The sequence below is a fragment of the Eretmochelys imbricata genome, chromosome 5 (genome assembly GCF_965152235.1).
Source record: "Eretmochelys imbricata isolate rEreImb1 chromosome 5, rEreImb1.hap1, whole genome shotgun sequence".
Lineage (NCBI taxonomy): Eukaryota > Metazoa > Chordata > Testudines > Cheloniidae > Eretmochelys > Eretmochelys imbricata.
The window spans coordinates 47,741,108-47,760,965 of record NC_135576.1 but is presented as its reverse complement, the minus strand read 5'-3'; the positions used below and the strand labels follow the sequence as shown (position 1 = coordinate 47,760,965).

The window sequence follows — 19,858 nt, the reverse complement described above, 5'->3', positions numbered from 1 at the left end:
TGCTATTGGAATGTGGAAAGGCAGAAATTCCCACAGCGGGATCCACCACTGGGGATATTAAAAAGTTTTGTAGGCAAAGGCTTATGCCAGTTATTGACTTTATGCACAGATAAACTGCATAATTTTAATCTCTCACATTTCAAAACTATCAAGAAGGCCACAGAGGAGCTAAACAAGAAGACACCTTTCAATTCTACTGAAAAACACTGGCCCATCTTCTATCAGTACAAAGATGTAACAAAATGGGCATTATAAATATGTTGCATATTGGCAAGTATGCACTTAGGCATGTCTAACTTCAAAATAACACAGTTTATGCTTAAATGAACCCACTTCTTTTTTTTTTAATACCACTTGCAAACCCTCAGGACATGCAATTCTCATTGAAGTCAATGGTGGCTCTGAATGTTGAAGGCTTGTAGAGTCAGACCCTGAGAATCATAAAAATGTAGGACTGGAAGGGACCCCAATAGGTCATTTAGTCCAGTCCCCTGCACTGAGGCAGGACTAAGTATTATCTAAACCATCTGTGACAAGGTATTTGTCTAACCTGTTCTTAAAAACCTCCGATGACAGAGACTTCACAACCTTCCTAGGTAATTTGTTCCGGTGCTTAACTACCCTTACATTTTAGTTTTTCTATGTCTAACCTAAATCAGCATTGCTGCAATTTAACCTCATTATTTCTTGTCCTGTCCTCAGTGGATAAGAACAGATTATCACCTCTTCTTTATAACCACCTTTTATATATTTGAAGACTGTTACCATGTCCACCCTCAGTCTTCTTTTCTCCAGACTAAACAAACCTAATTTTTTCAGTCTTTCCTCGTGGGTCATGTTTTCTAGACGGTTAATCATTTTTGTTTCTCTCCTCTGGATTTTCTCCAATTTGTCCACATCTTTCCTGAAGTGTGGTGCCCAGAACTAGACACAGTAGTCCAGCTGAGGCCTTATCAGTGCTGAGTAGTGTAAGAATTACTTCTTGTGTCGTGCTTACAACACTCCTGCTAATACATCCCAGAATGATGTTTGCTTTTTTTGCAATAGTATTATATTTTTGTCTCATATTTAGTTTGTGACCCACTATTACCCTCAGATCCTTTTCTACAGTACTCCTTCTTAGGCAGTCATTTCCCAGTTTGTGTTTGTGCAATTGATTAATCCTTCCTGAGTGTAGTACTTTGCATTTGTCCTTATTGAATTTCATCTTATTTATTTCAGACCATTTCTCCAGTTTGTCAAGATCATTTTGAATTTTAATCCTGTCCTCCAAAGTGTTTGCAACTATAGGCAGCAAGTTATATGGACCTGTGGTGCCCGCGCTCCACCAATATTTAGGAACCTGTGCCCAGCTCCATCAATGTTTGGGCTTACCATGCTTTGGGGGCCCCTTGCTTCAGAGGGACGCGGGGGTCCAGGGTGGCCTGGGGAGCTAGCAGGGGGGCCTGGCACGGGCAGCAGCAAGCGACCCGGCCCCGGCCTGCCCCGCTCCGCTCCACCCCGCTGGCTCCCAGCGTCGCTCGGTGGAGGGGGTGGAAGCTGGAAGGAGGTGGGGCGGGTACTTGGGGGAAGGGGTGGAATGTGGGTGGGGAGAGGGCGGAGCAGGGGCAGGCTTGGGCCAGGTCACTTGTTGCTGCCAGGAGCCCCCCATAATGGTTGCCCTAGTCTGTCCTATGGACTGGACGGCTCTGCTTGGACCCATTCTGGACACCACCAAAAATTATACAAACCTGGCACACGTGTTTGCAACCCCTCACAGCTTGGTATCATCTGCAAACTTTATAAGTGTACTCTCTATGCCATTATCCAAATCATTTATGAAGATATTCAATAAGAATGTCAGAGAGGCCACAATGGGTCAGACCAAAGGTCCATCTAGCCCAGTATCCTGTCTTCCGACAAAAAGAAAAGGAGGACTTGTGGCACCTTAGAAACTAACAAATTTATTTGAGCATAAGCTTTCGTGAGCTACAGCTGTAAAAAGTGAGCTGCAGCTCACAAAAGCTTATGCTCAAATAAATTTGTTAGTCTCTAAGGTGCCACAAGTCCTCCTTTTCTTTTTGCAGATACAGACTAACACGGCTGCTATTCTGAAACCTATCTTCCGACAGTGGCCAATGCCAGGTGCCCCAGAGGGAATGACTAGAACAGGCAATCTCAAGTGATCCATCGCCCGTCGCCCATTCCCAGCTTCTGGCGAACAGAGGCTAGGGACACCATCCCTGCCCATCCTGGCTAATAGCCATTGATGGACCTATCCTCCATGAACTTATCTAGTTCCTTTTTGAACCCTATTATAGTCTTGGCCTTCACAACATCCTCTGGCAAAGAGTTCCATAGACTGTGCATTGTGTGAAAAAAATACTTCCTTTTGTCTGTTTTAAACCTGCTGCCTGTGAATTTAATTTGGTGACCCCGAGTTCTTGTGTTATGAGAAGGAGTAAATAACACTTCCTTATTTACTTTCTCCACATCAGTCATGATTTTATTGACCTCAGTCATCAGGGCCGTTCTTACCCATGTGCAAAGCACGCAGCTATGTAGGGCACCAAGAAATTTATTTCCTGGTGCCCTGTGCAGCTGCGTGCTGCTCCCGTCCCTGCTCCACCTCTTCTCCAGGCCCCCTGCCCCAGCCGCACCCCCACTCCCCTGAAGAGTGCAGCAGGGCCGGGCCTGCACTCTCCGGCGGCGGGAGTGCAGCAACCCAGCCCCAGCCGCACTGCCAGTGAGAGCTGGGAGGTGGTTCCCCCTGCCCACCAAGCCAGGCCCCCTCCCCTCCCCTCCTGGAGGCCTCTGGCCCAGCTCCCCTCCCTTCCTCCCCCCCCCCCACACAGAGGCCTGGGGTCCCACATGCACCCCCCGCGGAGGGGCTGTGGAGGGTGGACCCAGTGCAGGAGCCCACTCTATGCCCTTCCAGCTTGATTCTGAACCACTAATAACTACTCTCTGAGTACGGTTTTCCAGACAGTATAAGATGAACTTGTAATAGGTTTGTCTAGGCTATATTTCTTTAGTTTCTTTATGAGAAGGTCATGTGAGATGGTATGAGAAGCCTTAATAGGGTCAACATATATGACTTTTACTGCTCCACCCCTATGCACAAGGCTTGTTACCTTGTCAAAGAAGGCTATTAGGTTGGTTTGACAAGATTTGTTTTTGACAAATCCATGTTGACTGTAATTTATTACCTTATTTTCTTCCAGATGCTTACAAATTGATCAATTATTTGCTCCATTATCTTTCCAGGTACCAAAGTTAAGCTGACTGATGTATAATTCCCTGGGTTGTTTTTATTCCTCTTTTTTATAGATACATACTATATTTGCCATTTTCCAGTCCTCTGTTATCTCTCCCGTCCTCCATGAGTTCTCAAAGATAATCGCTTATGTCTCAGAGATCTCTTCAGACAGTTTCTTAAATAATCTACTGTGTATTTCACCAGGCTCTGCCGACTTGAAGACATTGAACTTATCTAAGTAATTCTTAATTTGTTCTTTGTCGATTTTAGCCTCAGATCCTACCCCATTTACACTGATCCAATCACTGCTCATTTACCAGTCATCCAATCACTGCTGATTTTTTTGGTGAAAACTGAAAAGGCATTTAACAGTTCAGCCATTGCTGCATTTTCTGTTGTTGTTTTCCCTCCTCATTCAGTAATGGGCCTACGCTGTCCCTGGTCTTCCTCTTGCTTCTAATGTATTTGTAAAATGCTTCTTGTTATCCTTTATATCTCTAGCTAGTTTAATCTTGTTTTGTGCCTTGGCCTTTCTAATTTTGTCCCTACATGCTTGTGTTTGTTTTTTTATATTCATCCTGTATAATGTGACCTAGTTTCCACTTCTTGTATGACTCTTTTTTAAGTTTTAGGTCATTGAAGATCTCCTGGGAAAGCCAGGGTGTCCTCACTTCTTGTCTTTCCTGTGCATCTCTTTTGCCTTAATAATGTCTCTTTTTTAAAAACTGCCAACTCTCCTGAACTCTTTTTCTCTTTTGCTTGTGTCCCATGGGATCTTATCTACTAATTTTCAGTGACTGACAAAATTTACATGGCAAGCCTCTTGTTGAGGTTGGCAGAGAAGTCTGGTTAAAGGGTTTTCATTCAGAGAAGAACTTAGAGCAAATGGTTTAGATATTTCAAAATAAGATTGTAAGCAAAGCTTTCCTTTTTTTTTTTAACACTGAAGTTATGCTTTTAATGGATACCTTAAAGTAGTTTTGACCCTAAATTTGTGGTAGACTTTGTGTATTTAAAAGAAAATAATTTACAAAATCTAAAGCTATATTAATAGAAATATTGTAGGAACTTTATACACTTCAGTGAACAATTTTTGGTTTTGGATATAAATATTCCCTTTCAGTGTGTGCAACCTAGATATAGCAACATTTTGCTACTGCATGAAAAACTGAAACTGATCCTGACTAATCTATTTTAATTTCCGAGTCAAGTGAAGTCCAAAAAAGTAAATAATCAGCATTTTTAAGTCATTTTTTAAATTGTTTTTTATTGGATTTTTAATAATCAGAGATTTAAAAATCAGTTTTAATATGCTGCATTTGTAACATATATATATATTTTTTAAATTTGCTTTTTAATGCAAAAATTCCTTCAAACTATTTTGGAAAAAAATCTGATATTAAAAAAGACATTTTCAAGGTATATTTTTATAACATTAAAATAAACCTTTGGAACCTTGACAGTGAAATCCTTTTCCTTAGTGAAATAAGTGTTTTAATTGTGGGGAGGGGAGGACATATGATTATTTACCCTCTCCTCCCCTGCTCTCCCCACATATACATTCTGTTCGTCAAACCTCGGGGGCCAGGTGCATCTGGAATTCCCATTTCGCTCCTGCCATGGGCCATAATCAGCATAAAAAGTATTTTTCTCTCTCTCCCTTGAGGACACAGTGGGCCTGAATATTCCCCAAGATGTTGTGTAATTTACACATGATCTCACAAACACATCTACTCCCACTTGTTCTTTCCATTTTTTTTCTCATTACAGTTTTCTTTTCAACAGATCTCTTAGCTGTTGTAAATATGTGCAAAACTTGGTAATATTTTCCATATTATCTAAGTACTATAATCTTTTTTCAGTTTGTTACCTTCCCTGCTTTGGTACTTTTGCAAGCTGCACTGCAGAGCCCCTCACTGGACTTTACCTGGTTGGATACACCTAGAAGATATTGGATAGAGCTGGTCAGAAATTTTCAATGGACTGTTTTTCCATTAGAAAATGCAGATTCATCAAAAGCTACATGTTCTGCATGAATGTGTGTCTTTTCACCAATCTTTCAGTGGAACCCCTCAGCAGTCCAGGTTACCAAGGATTCCAGACTCAAGTTCCTCACAGTCCATATGGCAAGGAGTTTGGGAACCTGGGGTCATAATCTCCCTGGCTCTCCGGCAGCCTGCCTGGCACTAGGAATGTGGGCTCCCCGGTAGCTCACCAGGTGAGCTTCCCATGAGGCTGGGAAGCTCTGGCTGCTGGGAGCCTGAATTCTGCTGCAGCCTGTCAGGTGAGCTGCAGAGGAACCAGGGAACTTGGGATCCTCAGTATCCTGCTTGGGGGGGCCACATGGCAGGCTGCAGCAGAGCCAAAGCTTCTAGGCACCCTTGTTTCAGAAACACCAGAATATTCCCACAGAGAGAATGTTTTAGTGTTTCTGAAACAAAATGTTGCAGAATTTCACTTCCACAAAAAAATTGTAACGTTTTAACTTTTTATCTCAATTTGGGACAAAAACATTTCCAAAATTTCAATTTTTTTCCCCACCAAAGCGAAATTCAGTTTCCTAGCCAAATCTAATCCTGGGCCAAGCTCAAATTGCATATACAATGAGATGGTTATGATCTTTCTTTTTAAAAAAATGGACCAGTAATTGAAATTATTTCAGCTACATAATTACTTGAACTTTGCAAACAGAAAAAAGTGAAATAGCTAAATCAGCTTTTTTCAGAAGCTGTGCAGGGGAATCAATTCACAGAATATACGTTGCTTATTAAGAAGGATGAGTTACACATCTATGTACCCTTTCATAATGTAGGTAAACAAGATGTAACTGCACCCAATGAACTAAAGTTGAATGAAGATGCATACTCATCCTCACCAATATTGTTTGAAGATAATACTTTTATAACAGAGGAACAGCCAGTTGCTATTTCCCACCTGTACACTGAAGAACAGGGAGATCAAGAACTGTTGCTAAATTCAGTGGTCTTTGGAACTTCAGCTGAAGAAGTTGTGAAGGAAATTCGCTTTCGGATTGAGCAAAAAACTGGATTGACTGCCAGTGCAGGTACACACATGTATATAAATAATACTAATTGCATGTTTGTAGTGCCTTCCACCCAGTGATCTCAAAGTGCATTACAAGCATTAAAAAATTAGCCCTGCACCACCTCTTTGGTGTAAGGAAGTATACCCCATTTACAGGTGTGTAAACTGAAGCACCAAGATTGTGACTTGCTCAAGGCCACATCACACAAGAAATCTCTTTCAGAGTCAAGAATAGAACCCAGTATTGTGCTTTATTTAACCAGAAGAAATCTTTCTTCTTTAATTAGTTGCTATTGCTGGCATTGTATACTTTTGGTTAATGATAGCAGTCACATCATCCTTTTTCTTCCTGGTTTCCTTTTCAATCATATCTCCTCCGCTAATGTGGAAGAGTGACCCAGTTGGCTCAGGCAGTAGTCTTACATCTCTGGACAGCTGCATTTAAATCTTAACTTGCACTGCTGATTTTGTAAGGTTTTGATCAAAGATAGATTTAACATTGGAATGCTATAGTTGCTACTAGTTAGGATAAAGGCACATTAGCAAAGCTGTGTGGAGAAAGAAACATGTTCAACGCTTGCCCATCCTGTGCCTTGCTCGAGCTAGTTTTTAATCACTTTCTTGAGCACGAAATACACTGACATATTAAAAATAAAATAAACTGTTTACTAGACAGATTAATATTTACTTTCCAAGGCAGTGGAAGTTTTAGATCTGTGCAGCTCGTACTTGTCCAACTGATCTTCCAACTGGAACTCGATCTATGATATCATAGAATCATAGAATCTCAGGGTTGGAAGGGACCTCAGGAGGTCATCTAGTCCAACCCCCTGCTCAAAACAGGACCAATACCCAACAATATTCTGTCTGAATTGCCCCTATTAGGATGCGTCAGAGATTAAATCCCCAAAGTGCATTCAGTCCATTAGTTCAGGTAGTTGCTCTTCAGGACTCTTAGGGCTATTCTACACTGGCAACACTAAAGCGCTGAACTCTCCCAGTGCTCTAAAAAAAACTACCTCCACGAAGGGAATAGTTACCAGCTCTGGGAGCACAGCTCACAGCACTGGTGCACTGTCTACACTGGCACTTTACAGCGCTGAAACTTGCTGCTCTCGGGGGGGTGTTTTTTCACACCCCTGAGCGAGAAAGTTGCAGCACTGTAAATTGCCCATGTAGACAAACCCTTAATGACTAGCTGATTTGTGTAAAGGAGTTATCAGAGCCTGCGGAGCTTGGAGCACAGGGGAGAGGCAGGCAGGAAGTAGGCAGGGGAAATGTCATGTGAAAACATGGGTAGAGGAGAGAGTAATAGGATGAGACAAAGCTGGATGAAACCCAACATGTTAACTCAGGAGCAATACTGCTTGACTGTCAAAAAATTTTTAGTTTCATTTCTCTAAAATTTCATCCTGCTCTTGATGAGTCACTGTTTAGAAAAGGGGGGTGGACCTCTTAAGGATGCCAGGGATTTGAAGAACAAAAATGAAAAGTGATTACTGTTTAATAATCTGACAATCTAGAAAGCCAATTGGACAATATTAGTAAGCAGTGATATACAGAATGGTTCCTAGCATCACCAGGAATACATTATAATCACTGTAAACAGCAGTCAGTCTTTAAATCATCGAGGCTATAGAGAAGAATCAATCTATTAGTCACCTGCTATTCACCTCTTAGTACCAACAGGGTTCAGCTGTAAAAACCCAGTTATTTTGTGTGATGACTGGGAAATCTGTCAATACAGTTTATGATTTCTGGTTGATACTATGAAGTTGTATTATGAAGAACTGCTGTATCATGAGTGCCTTTGTGTATGTGGATCCACCATTACTGATAGATCCTGTAGCAGGGACAATAGGGAGTACTAAAGTTTAACAACAGTACTTTAACCACTCCAAAGTTATGCTAAAAAGCAGCTGCATCCTTAGAAAACCAGTGTTATCTTATTTCTCTGGACAGTGGGCAGGGAGGTAGGAGCAATGGAAAGTTACTCAAAAGACAGAACAAAGGAAGCTGGAGATAGGGGGAGTTAAATAGCAAGCCACACAAGGAACAGAGGAAGAACGAGACAGGAAAAGGAAGTGTGGGGCAGGTGAAAGTAAGATCACACAAGCTGGGGAAGGGACTCTATGACAGAAAGAAATCACCCAGCATGTAACAGCTTGCATGAGGCCTGGCCCGCCTGCCTGTTTTTCTGGACACAGATGGTCCCTAAGGGCTCACAAGGGAATTGTGAGTTGGGAAGTGGCATTGTGGTTAAACGTTAGTTGTTCTGTAGGATCTGTGCTTTACATGACTAAGTAAAAGAGCATTAAGATAATGGACTCTATGCAGAGTGTGAGAGCATATGTCATATGCTTTACAACTACCGGAAGCTCTGGAGAGCTCTAAACTGTAACCAGAAGCTTCACACCTTTGGGGTGTAGTTTTGGGGGTGAGTATGGTTAAATAACTGGGGTACCTTGGGGATCAGTGCTGGCCCTGGGATATAAGGTGCAAGTGGGCTGAGGAGCTCTGCCTGAGATTCAGTGCCCAGGCAATGTGCTAGAGGGACCAAGGGAGGAAACAGGGCTACAGCCTGCTGAGACTCTGGAAGCTTAAAACATTGAGGGAGCCAGAGGCTTGGGTTCCCCTCACAGCAGTCCAGTGGATGGCTGGAAGGGAGTGCCCAGCTGGATCTATGGCACTTTATTTACTAAAAAGAGCAAAAAAGACACACACAAATCAATAAAAAGGATAAATCACCCTTAATTCTCAAGGACAGATAGATATTCCATCTATCCTAGATACTTACATGATACCCATTACCATAGTACTTGAACACCTCACAGTTTTTAGTGTAATTATTTTATATGTAATTTATATGTAATTATATGTATTTTAGTGTAATTATTTTATATGTAAATATGTAATTAGTTTTTAGTGTAATTATTTTCACAACATTCACAACCTGTGAGGTAGGGGAGCATTATTATCCCTTTTTTACAGATGGGAGAACTGAGGCACTGAGAAGCTAAATGACTTGCCCAGGGTACCACAGAAGGTTGGTGGTGGATCAGGGACCTGAGCTCAGGTCTCCTAAGTTCTAAGCTAGTGCCATAACCACTAGACTATCTTTCCTCATCCTTGGTGAAGCTCTACTAAAATGTTTAGGTTGTTAAATGTGTCATAACTACTTGCCAGATCTCTGAACTGTAATTGATTGAGATACCTCATTCATATTTAGACCAAACATAACTTCTCTTCCACACCAAGCTTTCTCTTTTACTGTAAATTACTGTCATACTAATGTGAAATCATGTACCAAGTTGCAGAAAACTTTGCGTTTAAAGAAACGTAACCCCTCATCACTTAATTATATATATTGCATTTATATATAGTCCCTTTCATCCTGCATATCTCAAAGTATTTTATACACCTAACCTGATGTACAAACTATATACAATGAGTGCTGTAGCCACTATTTCATAACTAAAATGAAACATAGCAGTTCTCATGTACCTATTCTTTCAAAAAGTGCCGAAGGACTGTAGTGACCAAAATGGGTGAAGTATCAGAGGGGTAGCCATGTTAGTCTGGACCTGTAAAAGTGGCAAAGAGTCGTGTGGCACCTTATAGACTAACAGACGTATTGGAGCATAAGCTTTTAGTCTATAAGGTGCCAGAGGACTCTGCCGCTTTTACAGAATGGGTGAGAATCTCTGTTTTACATCAGTCTTCTCCTTTCTGTTCTTGTTTGGTCTTTGCCACGCATAGAATGACTAATTTTACACCTTTAAATCTAGGAACATTGAAATGGAAGATTGAGACTTGTGGTTAAAATGTTTGTTGTGTTTCTTTCTTTTGTTTTGTTTTGTTCGTTTGTTTTTAAGGAATTGCTCCAAATATGACTTTGGCAAAAATGTGCAGTGATCAGAATAAACCTAATGGACAGTACAGAATCTCCCCTGATAGGCAATCTGTAATGGACTTCATCAAAGATTTACCCATTAGAAAGGTGAGAATATTATCAAATTTACTATACACTGATGTCCTCCTTACATGAATGCTAGTGTTCTAAAACAGATCATTTACTTAAAGATAATTTCATTTCTTCAGTGCCAACCTAGTTCTAAAAATGTGTTTGAGTTGAATTATACTGAATGTTAAACATTAAGCATTTATCCAAAGATTTCAAAAATTCCAATTTCATTGAGACACATTAATTCTTGTTCTTCAGGTGCCTGGTATAGGAAAAGTAACAGAAAAAATGCTAAAAGCTCTTGGAATTCTGACTTGCACTGAACTTTACCAGCAGAGGACACTGCTTTCTCTCCTTTTTTCAGAAACATCTTGGCATAATTTCTTGGATGTCTCACTTGGTTTGGGTTCAATGGATTTGGAAAAGTATGTCTTGGTATATGCTTTGCTGCGTGTACTTTACGTTTTGTTAAATATTTCCCCAAGTGTGTTACACATGTTACACATTGTGAGTGTTATAAGACAGATTTGCTGGGGTTGACATTAAAAATATCTGTCAGGTAAGTTTGGATAGTATCGTATATAAAAATTGTGACTGTTAGTAATATCTTACACATAACGCCTGCTTTATTGCTGTACAAATGTTAACTTACAAAGCAACCACTTTTTAAAAAGTGTAGGATTTGTTAATGTATGGCTCTTTGGAGTACACAGAATAGGTAGAGAGCTTATAGAAACCAAAATCCCTGTCTGGTTTATGAAATCTAAATGGTCTGCCAAACAAAGCTCTGGCCATGCATGCACACCAAGAAAATGAATAGTGCCTAGTTTGAGACAGCTGTACGGTGAGCACATGTTGTTGAGAACAGGGTTCTCAACCTTTTTCTTTCTGAGGCCCCCTACAACATGCTATAAAAATTCCACGGCCCACCTGTGGCACAAGAACTGAGTTTCTGCATATGAAAGCCAGGATCAGCATTAGGGGGTTGCAAGGAGGGCAATTGCCTGGGGCCTTACGCCACAGGGGCCCCTGTGAAGCTAAGCTGCTCAGGCTTTAGCTTCATCCCCCGGTGGTGGGGCTCAAGGCCTCAGGCTTCAGCCCTATGCACTAGGGCTTCAGCTTTCTGACCTGGGCCCCAGCAAGTCTAATGCTGGCCCTGCTTGGTGGACCCCCTCAAACCTGCTCACAGCCCCACAGGGGGCCCCAGACCCCTGCTTGAGAACCACTGTTTTAGAATAACCTTTGTTGTCGGTAGCTACCGGTGTGGTGCCTGCTCTTGTTCGATGATGATAACAGTCAGCTGCATGCGTGTTCCCTCTGTGTGCTGCCCCAGCTCTGCGCAGATAGCTAACACAGCAGACCTTGAGAGAACCCCCAAAAACCACAGACTCTAATAAGGCACAAAGGAACCCAAGCCAGGTTTATTGTCAAACGAAGCATGGTAATAGGTCCCTATAGACTCTACAGGGCATACTACGAATTTGTGCGCCCTGGCAGTGGACACAGCTCAGTCAGTGGCGGGACACTCCACTGCCCCCTAGGCTGGACAACGATGTGCGCTCCCGGACCTACTTTTATACAGTTGCAGGACAGATTACTCATCATAGTTCAAATGAATCTATCCATCTTGTTGTCCTTTTGACCCTATCGTTGAGATGCACCTATCTGTTCCTGGTTATGTCTGTGGAGTGTTCGGATGCCATCTTGGCACACGTTCCTCTCACTAGCACTTATGTGTGTGTGCACGTGCTTCTAACAACCTTTTCTTGCCAACTTCTGTGAGTGGGACCTGCCTCTGGCTCACAGCCCAGCTTTGCTTTACACTGCCTGGAAGTATTTTGGTTCAGGCTTCAGGCCTCAGACTGGGCCTCTGATACAAGAGTTTATGTTTCAGGGCCTTCTCTTACTACAACCTTATCAATACTAAAATGGATTACGAGATATGTCATACATATAACTAACCTAAACAGGGTTTATTTTATTATAATTATTTAGCTTCATCATAGAAGTGCACAAGTATTTCTTCCATGTAGTTAATACACCTTCGCTATTCATAATTATTCCTATATGATCTTAAAACAAACACATAAGTGTCAGATCTTCAGCTGGTGTAAATTGTCACAGCTCCATTGACTTCAATTGACTACATCAGTTGAGGATCTGTCTCTAGTTTCTATGTCTCCTACCGTGTTTAAATATAATTTTTTAAAACTGATAGTATGATCGACTCTGAATTTGTTGGGGTGGAACCCAACGTTTGTCTGTCTTTCTTCATATCTAATCTAATCCATAGTATTTCTGAAGCTCCTGTCATCATAGTATCTAAATGCTGCCTTATAGGCTCCTAATGGAGAAAAAAGAGGGTCCAATATCTGCTCAAAAACTATCACCCTCCCACACACCTGCCTTGAATGCAAATACACATCCTCCCATCACTCTAAAACCACTGAACGTTTTGCCATTCTGCTCATGTTTAGTAACCAAGAGCCCTAGTTAAAGATTCTGAAACCCTTTCTTTTTAATCCTGCCATGCTGTTGCTTTTGGGTATGTCTGCACTGAAAGTGTGTGTGGGGGGTGAGGGAGAGGGGGTAAGCCTGTGACAGCAAGTCTTAAACTCTGAGTCAACTGATTCATGCTTATGGGGCTCATGCTACAAAGCTAAAAATAGCAGTGTAGACATTCCTTCTTGGGCTGGAGCCCAGACTCTGAGACCGTGTTCTCTCGCTGCGTTTCAAAGTCCAGGCTCCAGACCAAGCAGGAACATCTGCATTGCTATTTTTGGCTTGTAGTACAAGCCCCAAGAGCCTGAGTCAGTTGACCTGGGCTCTGAAACTCATTGCCGTGGTTTTTTTGTTTTCATTTCTAATGTAAATAAAACCAAGCAGTGTAGATGTACCCTAAGAGAATTTGGAGCCTAAAACCATTTTCAAAAGTGCTTTGGCACTTAGGCTAAATCTCACTGAAAGTCACTGGGACTTAGGCTCCAAAGGCTCTTAAGCACTTTTGAAAATATTACCTCTTGTTCTTACCATTGCTTCTCTGGTATTAACAGAATGAGAAATCCTTCCTTTAAGACTGAAAAATAATCTCATAAGTAGTCAAAAGAAATACAGCTGTTTAACAGCACACATTTTGAAAAACAGTTTGGGGGCTCTTTTTAGGTTTGAAAAGCACAGTATAAATGTAAGCTATCATTTATTTAAAAAAATAAAAATAAAAAAGTCTTCACACCACAAAAGCTTAGATCAATAAAAAAACACCACAAATCTTTGTACTTTTTCCAAAGTACATAGTAAATTTATATCTTTAAAGGTGACTTCTGAAGGATAACATAGCTTGTCCAGTTTTTCTTTATGATGGATAAAGAAAGCCTGAAAGTTTTTGTTTTTAATTACAAAAATAATCTGCTTGATTTTATTTACATTAGAAATCAAAGTCCTGTCTGGTCTTGAGGACTTCATAATGACTGTGAAAAGTTAAAGCAATAGGGACATTTATAAGAACGAAGAACAAAAACATTAAGTCATCAGAAAGGCAAGAGATTTTTTGTCAAACTGTTTTAAAGCTTTGTTTTTTCTTTGGTCTTGTTAATACATATTTTAACTTCAGTGATGAACATTTTGGAGAAAGCAAGCCTTTGTTAAAGTTTCAATCCTTGCTCCTTCCGAAGATGTTTGAGTATACGGTAAATATCCCAGAGAGCTCTCAGATGATTGTACCTAATTTTTTTGGAGAACAAACTTGATATTCCTGATCCAGGCAAAAATAAGCCAAAATTAATTTAAAAAAAAAAAAAGCCTGAAGACACATTGGTTTATACTATATCTCATAAAAAGTGACAAAAGGCACACAAGCCCCACTTAAAAGAAATCCTTTACAAGTCACTTTTTTAAAGGATGAAAGTCTGATTCAACTGGAAAGAGGATTTTCCTCTTTTTTTTAAAAAAAAAAAATAAGATTGGTATATTCATGATTTTAGTAGAAGCACTTTGCGAGAGATAGTGAGTCAAGAAAGTGGAAGAATTGTATGTAATCTGTTAATTTGTTTTTAAAGCCCCAAAGCCCTTCTGGTCACTAATGGGTATGGCTGACTCATAGTGCAAATGGTTAATTGTATTAACAGCCATTACTGATCTACAGTTTCTTTCTTCATCTGTAATATACACAATTTTAAGAGGAAGAAAAATTCCCAGTTTTCCATTTCCTTGCAATGCTGATTTATGCAAGGTTCTCAGAAACGTTAACATTCAAATCCCATAGAAAAGATTACAATTATACACTGAAATCTTCTTGGTTAACTATGAAGCAGTGGGGGCAAAAGACATATCTGACTTCAAGACAAAGCTTGATAAGTTTATGGAGGAGATGATATGATCGGATGGCTTAATTTTGGCAATTAATTGATCTTCGACTAGTAGCGGAAGATATGCCCAATGGCCTGTGATGGGATGTTAGATGGGGTGGCATCTGAGTTACTACAGAGAATTCTTTCCTGGGTGTCTGGTTGGTGAGTCTTGCCCACATGCTCAGGGTTTAGCTGATCACCATATTTGGGGTCGGGAAGGAATTTTTCCCCAGGGCAGATTGGCAGAGGCCCTGGGGGTTTTTCACCTTCCTCTGCAGCGTGGGGCACGGGTCACTTGCTGGAGGATTCTCTGCACCTTGAAGTCTTTAAACCATGATTTGAGGACTTCAATAGCTCAGACATAAGTTAGGGGTTTGTTACAGGAGTTGGTGGTGAGATTCCATGGCCTGCGTTGTACAGGAGGTAAGACTAGATGATCATAATGGTCCCTTCTGACCTTAAAGTCTACGATTCTAAGGGGTTATTAAAAAAATTAAAAATTCTCTGTGAAAATGACTTAAGTTTATGAACACATTTTTTTCTTTTTTAAAGGTATGGAGAAAGAAAAAGTATGAGCACTGAACGGTATGTATGGTAATGTTAGTATCTAAAAAACAATGACATTAATCACTAACTTAACTAAAACTAATCAATGTAAAATAATGTAGTTGAGTCATCACATTTATTTGACTTGTTGCCTGATCTACTGATTGTGTATTATTTATATCGATTACTTACTGATTTCCCATTAACATTCTGAGGCTTGGTAGATTCTTGTCCCAAGATCAGGCCCAGTAGCATTAGAATTACTGTTCAGCTGAAAACCCCAGTGTGCACAGTTGCAACACGCACACTTAGGAAAAGCTTTTTGAATTTGAAATAGTTTTATTAACACAATTAGTAAAGTCACAAACACTCCAACCCAGCAAGGTAGATAAAGATAATACAGAATGTGTGTCTGAGCAACCACTAAAGGACAAAAAGGACCCAAAATGTTAGTTGTCATTCTCACTGATCACCATCATTACCAGTAGTCATCAGCCTGACATCTCCCAAAAGTTACATCTCCCAAGGCACACCGACTGAGATACAATTTAATAATGTGTTACACTGACTCCACTATGCCTAATGCATATTCAATAGGGATTTCTCTCCTTTTTCTTATTTGTATTTCCTCACCCTACTAATGTTGGGGGGTGCCCTTTTTCCATATGTTACTAGTCTGTTTATCTCAAGCTTATTAGCATATATGTCAATTAGTTACCATGGCAGTCCTGTGGTCAGACATATGCTGATGTTCCTAATTTAAAATATCCCAAGCTGGTATAAACTAGCATCTTGTGGTTATCGGTCAGCAGTTCAGTCATTACAGCATTCTTTCTTGTGATATCTTATGATCATAGAATATCAGAGTTGGAAGGGACCTCAGGAGGTCATCTAGTCTAACTCCCTGCTCAAAGCAGGACCAGTCCCCAATTTTTGCCCCAGATCCCTAAATGGCCCCCTCAAGGATTGAACTCATAACTCTGGGTTTAGCAGGCCAATGCTCAAACCACTGAGCTATCCCTCCCCCCTCGAGGTCAGTGTAAGGTCGAAAGCTTGTCTCTTTCATCAACAGCATTTGGTCTAATAAAAGACATTACCTCACCCACCTTGTCTCTCTAGTTTTTAGAGATATTATTTCCATTTGTTATAATTCATTAATTATACATCTGGGGAAAGAAATAAAATACTTCTTATTAAAGAAAGCCTCTATGTTCATAGAATATCAGGGTTGGAAGGGACCTCAGGAGGTCATCTAGTCCAACCCCCTGTGCAAAGCAGGACCAATCCTCAATTTTTTGCTGTAGATCCCTAAATGGCCCCCTCAAGGATTGAACTCATAACCCTGGGTTAAAGCAGGCCAATGCTGAAACCACTGAGCTATGCCTCCCCAGCTGGGGTTACTCCTGGTTAGCTGTTTATGCTAAGGCTTTTGGACCTTATGTCTTGTTTAGCTCAGCTATTAGGCCTTGTAGGCTTATTATTTATTACTTAACTTATACCAAGACCTTACCTAGCAATACATATACCTGTAGAGGCTAAGACATCAGATAGTACAATCCTATAATGTTAGTTGATATTTTATGTGTATTAGGAGAGCTAAGTTTATGTTTAGTAACTTTACTACATAAGAGTCAAACTTCCTGTCCTTGTCTTCAGGGTCCTGCATAACTTTTTTCCTACCAGTTTTCCACCCTCCATTCCACCTGATTACTTTAAATGAGAAGAAAGCATCAGGTTTCTTTTCTTAGGCCATCATCTAGGGTGAAAGTGTAGGGCTTCTGACATTACCTAAGAAGTAAGTAAACATCAGTGTAAGCAGCTCTGTGTATTTATAGATATGCAGATATATATGGATTGGTCTTGTGCTCCAGTGGAGCATCTAAATTATTTCCTTTTCTGCTAAACTGTTCTGACTGTACTCTAAAGGAGTATTTATCTTTTGCCCCATAAAATGTATACTATCAATAGCAACTTGTTTTTCTCTTGATGCTGATGTAACTTCTCCAGATGTAAGCTATAGGTTTGGTGAACTCCAACAGCAGTTCACAAAGTATTTGTGTATAGTGACAAAAATTTTAGAAGTGTCTTAGGCCTGGGCTTCACTAGGGTATTGTGTACCAGTGTAGATATGCTGTTATAGATACCACCCGTGACTGTCAATGGTGCAGCTTCCCCAGGTATCTCCTGAGTCCCAGACCAGTGACTTTTGTTCTCTTCTCCTTAAATTCTGCTAGTCTCCAAGCAAATCAATTTGACTTTTCCACCCTGATATAATCCCATATCTGAAATCTCAGTCATGTGTTCACCACCTTTGACACCTTTCCTGCCCCCAATTTACCTTCTGCTCAGGATCTCACTGATTTTTTCAAAGAGAAAACTGACAAAATCCAACATGACCTCATCTTTCCCTTCTTCCAGTCTCTCCTCTTCCCCTGTTATCCACACCAAGATTTCCTGTCTACTTTTCTCCATCAATTCCTTTGCCTGTCCTAGAAACCTTTCACCCCTTGTGCGTCCAGCCTGTGCACTGAATGAGGCGGGTCCTGCAGAAAAAATAGTTTGCGATCATGTCATTAAAGACTGTATCACAATACATACACACCAGGTGGAAAGCTTAAGGTTGCACAAGCAACTGTAAATGTAGCATTTCCTAACTGTCATGTGCTTAATTTTATAATGTAAAGTTCTTTAAACGTAGGTTGGGGTTTTTTTGTGTGCGTCCTCCTTGTTTTTTGTTAAAGGAAAATAACAAAATCTATTTTGTACAACTGTAACAAACACTCTGTTATGCATCAGCAGCCATGTTTGAATCCTGAAAATTCTACACAGTTTGAGGTATAGGATTATGTTAGCTATGAGAAGGAGAAGATGGTTATCCCACAGGGATGATGGGCAACTGGCAGCCATATGCTGGATCTGAATAGGGTGACCAGATAGCAACTGTGAAAAAACGGGACAGGGTGTGGGGGGTAATAGGTGCCTATGTAACCCTTTTGCCCGTCAGAGTTGGCAGCAACAAGGGCCGGGTTCAATATCTAGGGGATTCATTCCAATAACACAATGCAAACCGGCTTGAGCCCCCACCCAGTGACCTGGGACAAATACATACCACCCCCGCTGGGCGCCACCCAGAGGCAATACTTCCCCTCTCGCAAGCACCTAGTCTGAGTGTAGCAAAAAGCCTTTTAATAACAGAGAGAAACAATGTGGCATTATGTTGGGGAAACACCACCAACAGGATTCATAACACAACCCATGAGCAAAAAAACCCACCCCAAGCAAATTGGGGCATGCCCTTTCCCTTTGGTTCTTGAGTCCAGCAACCCCAAATCACCCAAAGTCCCAAAAGTCCAATGACCCAAAAGTCTCTGTCCATGGTCAGGGCAGCCCCAGAGTTCAAAAGTTTATCTGCAGAGCTTTACCTCCCAACCTGGGTGGAGATGGGGGTGGGGGTAAAAGGCCCCTTACATGATCTGAAGCGGACCGCCCCACAGCTCCCTAGGCCTTCGCTTCGTTCCACCAGCCGCCCCACGAACTGCTTTGCTCAGCTCCGCTCCACAGCCCACAAGCAGCTCCCGCCGTCCCACGAACTGCTCCGTTCCGTGTCCCACCAGCAGCTCCTGCCGTCCCATGAACTGCTCCACCAGCCTGTCCACAAGGCACTCCAGCCGTCCCGCAAACTTCTCCACAATATATCTTCAGGCTCCCCCACTACTTAACACAATGCTCAGTGATTTCAGCTCTTAGTCAGTTCAGCTCTTTGGTGAATTCAGCTTGTAGTAGAGGAGCCTCAGTGCTGGTGTACCATTAGCCCAAAGTAAGCTCAGCAGCATGTAACTAGACTCCTAATGAAATACAAAATTAGCTCTGATATTCTACAGTGGAGAGAGGAGGAAGTGCAATTAGCATGTAAGGCCCTCACCAAGGGGCCCATGCCACCAAGCATTAATACTTGTCCCCAGCCTCTCTCAATTCACAGAGTTTTGGAACCCATGACCCTTGCCTAGCGAGTGCTACTTAGTTGATGGTGAGTCCGTCCATCATAACAAAAGGCCAAGTACAGTTCCAAGCACAGTTCCCATAGTCAGGGTAATAACAATTTATTCCTCCTGCCCCAATAACAGAGACACTGGGGATCCCACAGCAGCCAAAGTGACCATTTGGGCAGCTATGGCCGCATTCTAGGCGGGGTGGGTGTGCCTATGCAAATGAGATCGGCCCCTGAAGTTCTTTTCCACAACTTGCCACACCTCACCACCAGATGTCAGGGTGGAGCTCACCCTGACACTGCTTACACCTATATAAGAAAAAGTCCCAAAAAACGGGACTGTCCCTATAAAAACGGGACATCTGGTCACCCTACATCTGGGTAGTTGTGGAGAGCCTGGCCCATACTCAGGAGGTGTGGAAGGACTTCTTTCTGTGTGGAAAGAGTGAGAAATGGGCTAATGTGGCCATGTGCTCTCTGGGGCAGAGTGGGATAGGCAAGGTAGTTCAACTCACATGGCCCGCTCTTTCTCTCTGAGAGATAGGAGTTTAGCTCCTGCTCCCTGATGCTCTCAGTTGGGGGAGGGATGAGCTACTGGGAGTATGTGCTTATTTGGGTTAGGGAAGAGAGCAGGGCAGGGCCTAGCATTCTCCCTGTCCATCCCGCTCACACTTCAACAGCTCTAGCAGCAACTTGATGTTCCCAGTGCAGAGTGTGGTGCTGCTGCTTTA

At 41.6% G+C, this 19,858-nt stretch overlaps 1 protein-coding gene across 5 annotated transcripts in view; it reads left to right on the top strand.

Annotated features, from left to right (window-relative positions):
- POLK (DNA polymerase kappa) overlaps nt 1-19,858 on the top strand; it is a 71,816-nt gene that overhangs the window by 38,959 nt on the left and 12,999 nt on the right. For all 5 annotated transcript variants that reach the window (XR_013346138.1, XM_077817033.1, XM_077817030.1 and 2 more), the window contains exons 7-10: nt 6,051-6,302; nt 10,159-10,283; nt 10,506-10,672; nt 15,146-15,178. Coding sequence is in view for 4 of the 5 variants with exons in the window: in XM_077817033.1 (XP_077673159.1) it covers nt 6,051-6,302; nt 10,159-10,283; nt 10,506-10,672; nt 15,146-15,178 (577 nt within the window). In the remaining variant the exon portion in view is untranslated. The remainder of the gene's footprint in view (nt 1-6,050; nt 6,303-10,158; nt 10,284-10,505; nt 10,673-15,145; nt 15,179-19,858) is intronic.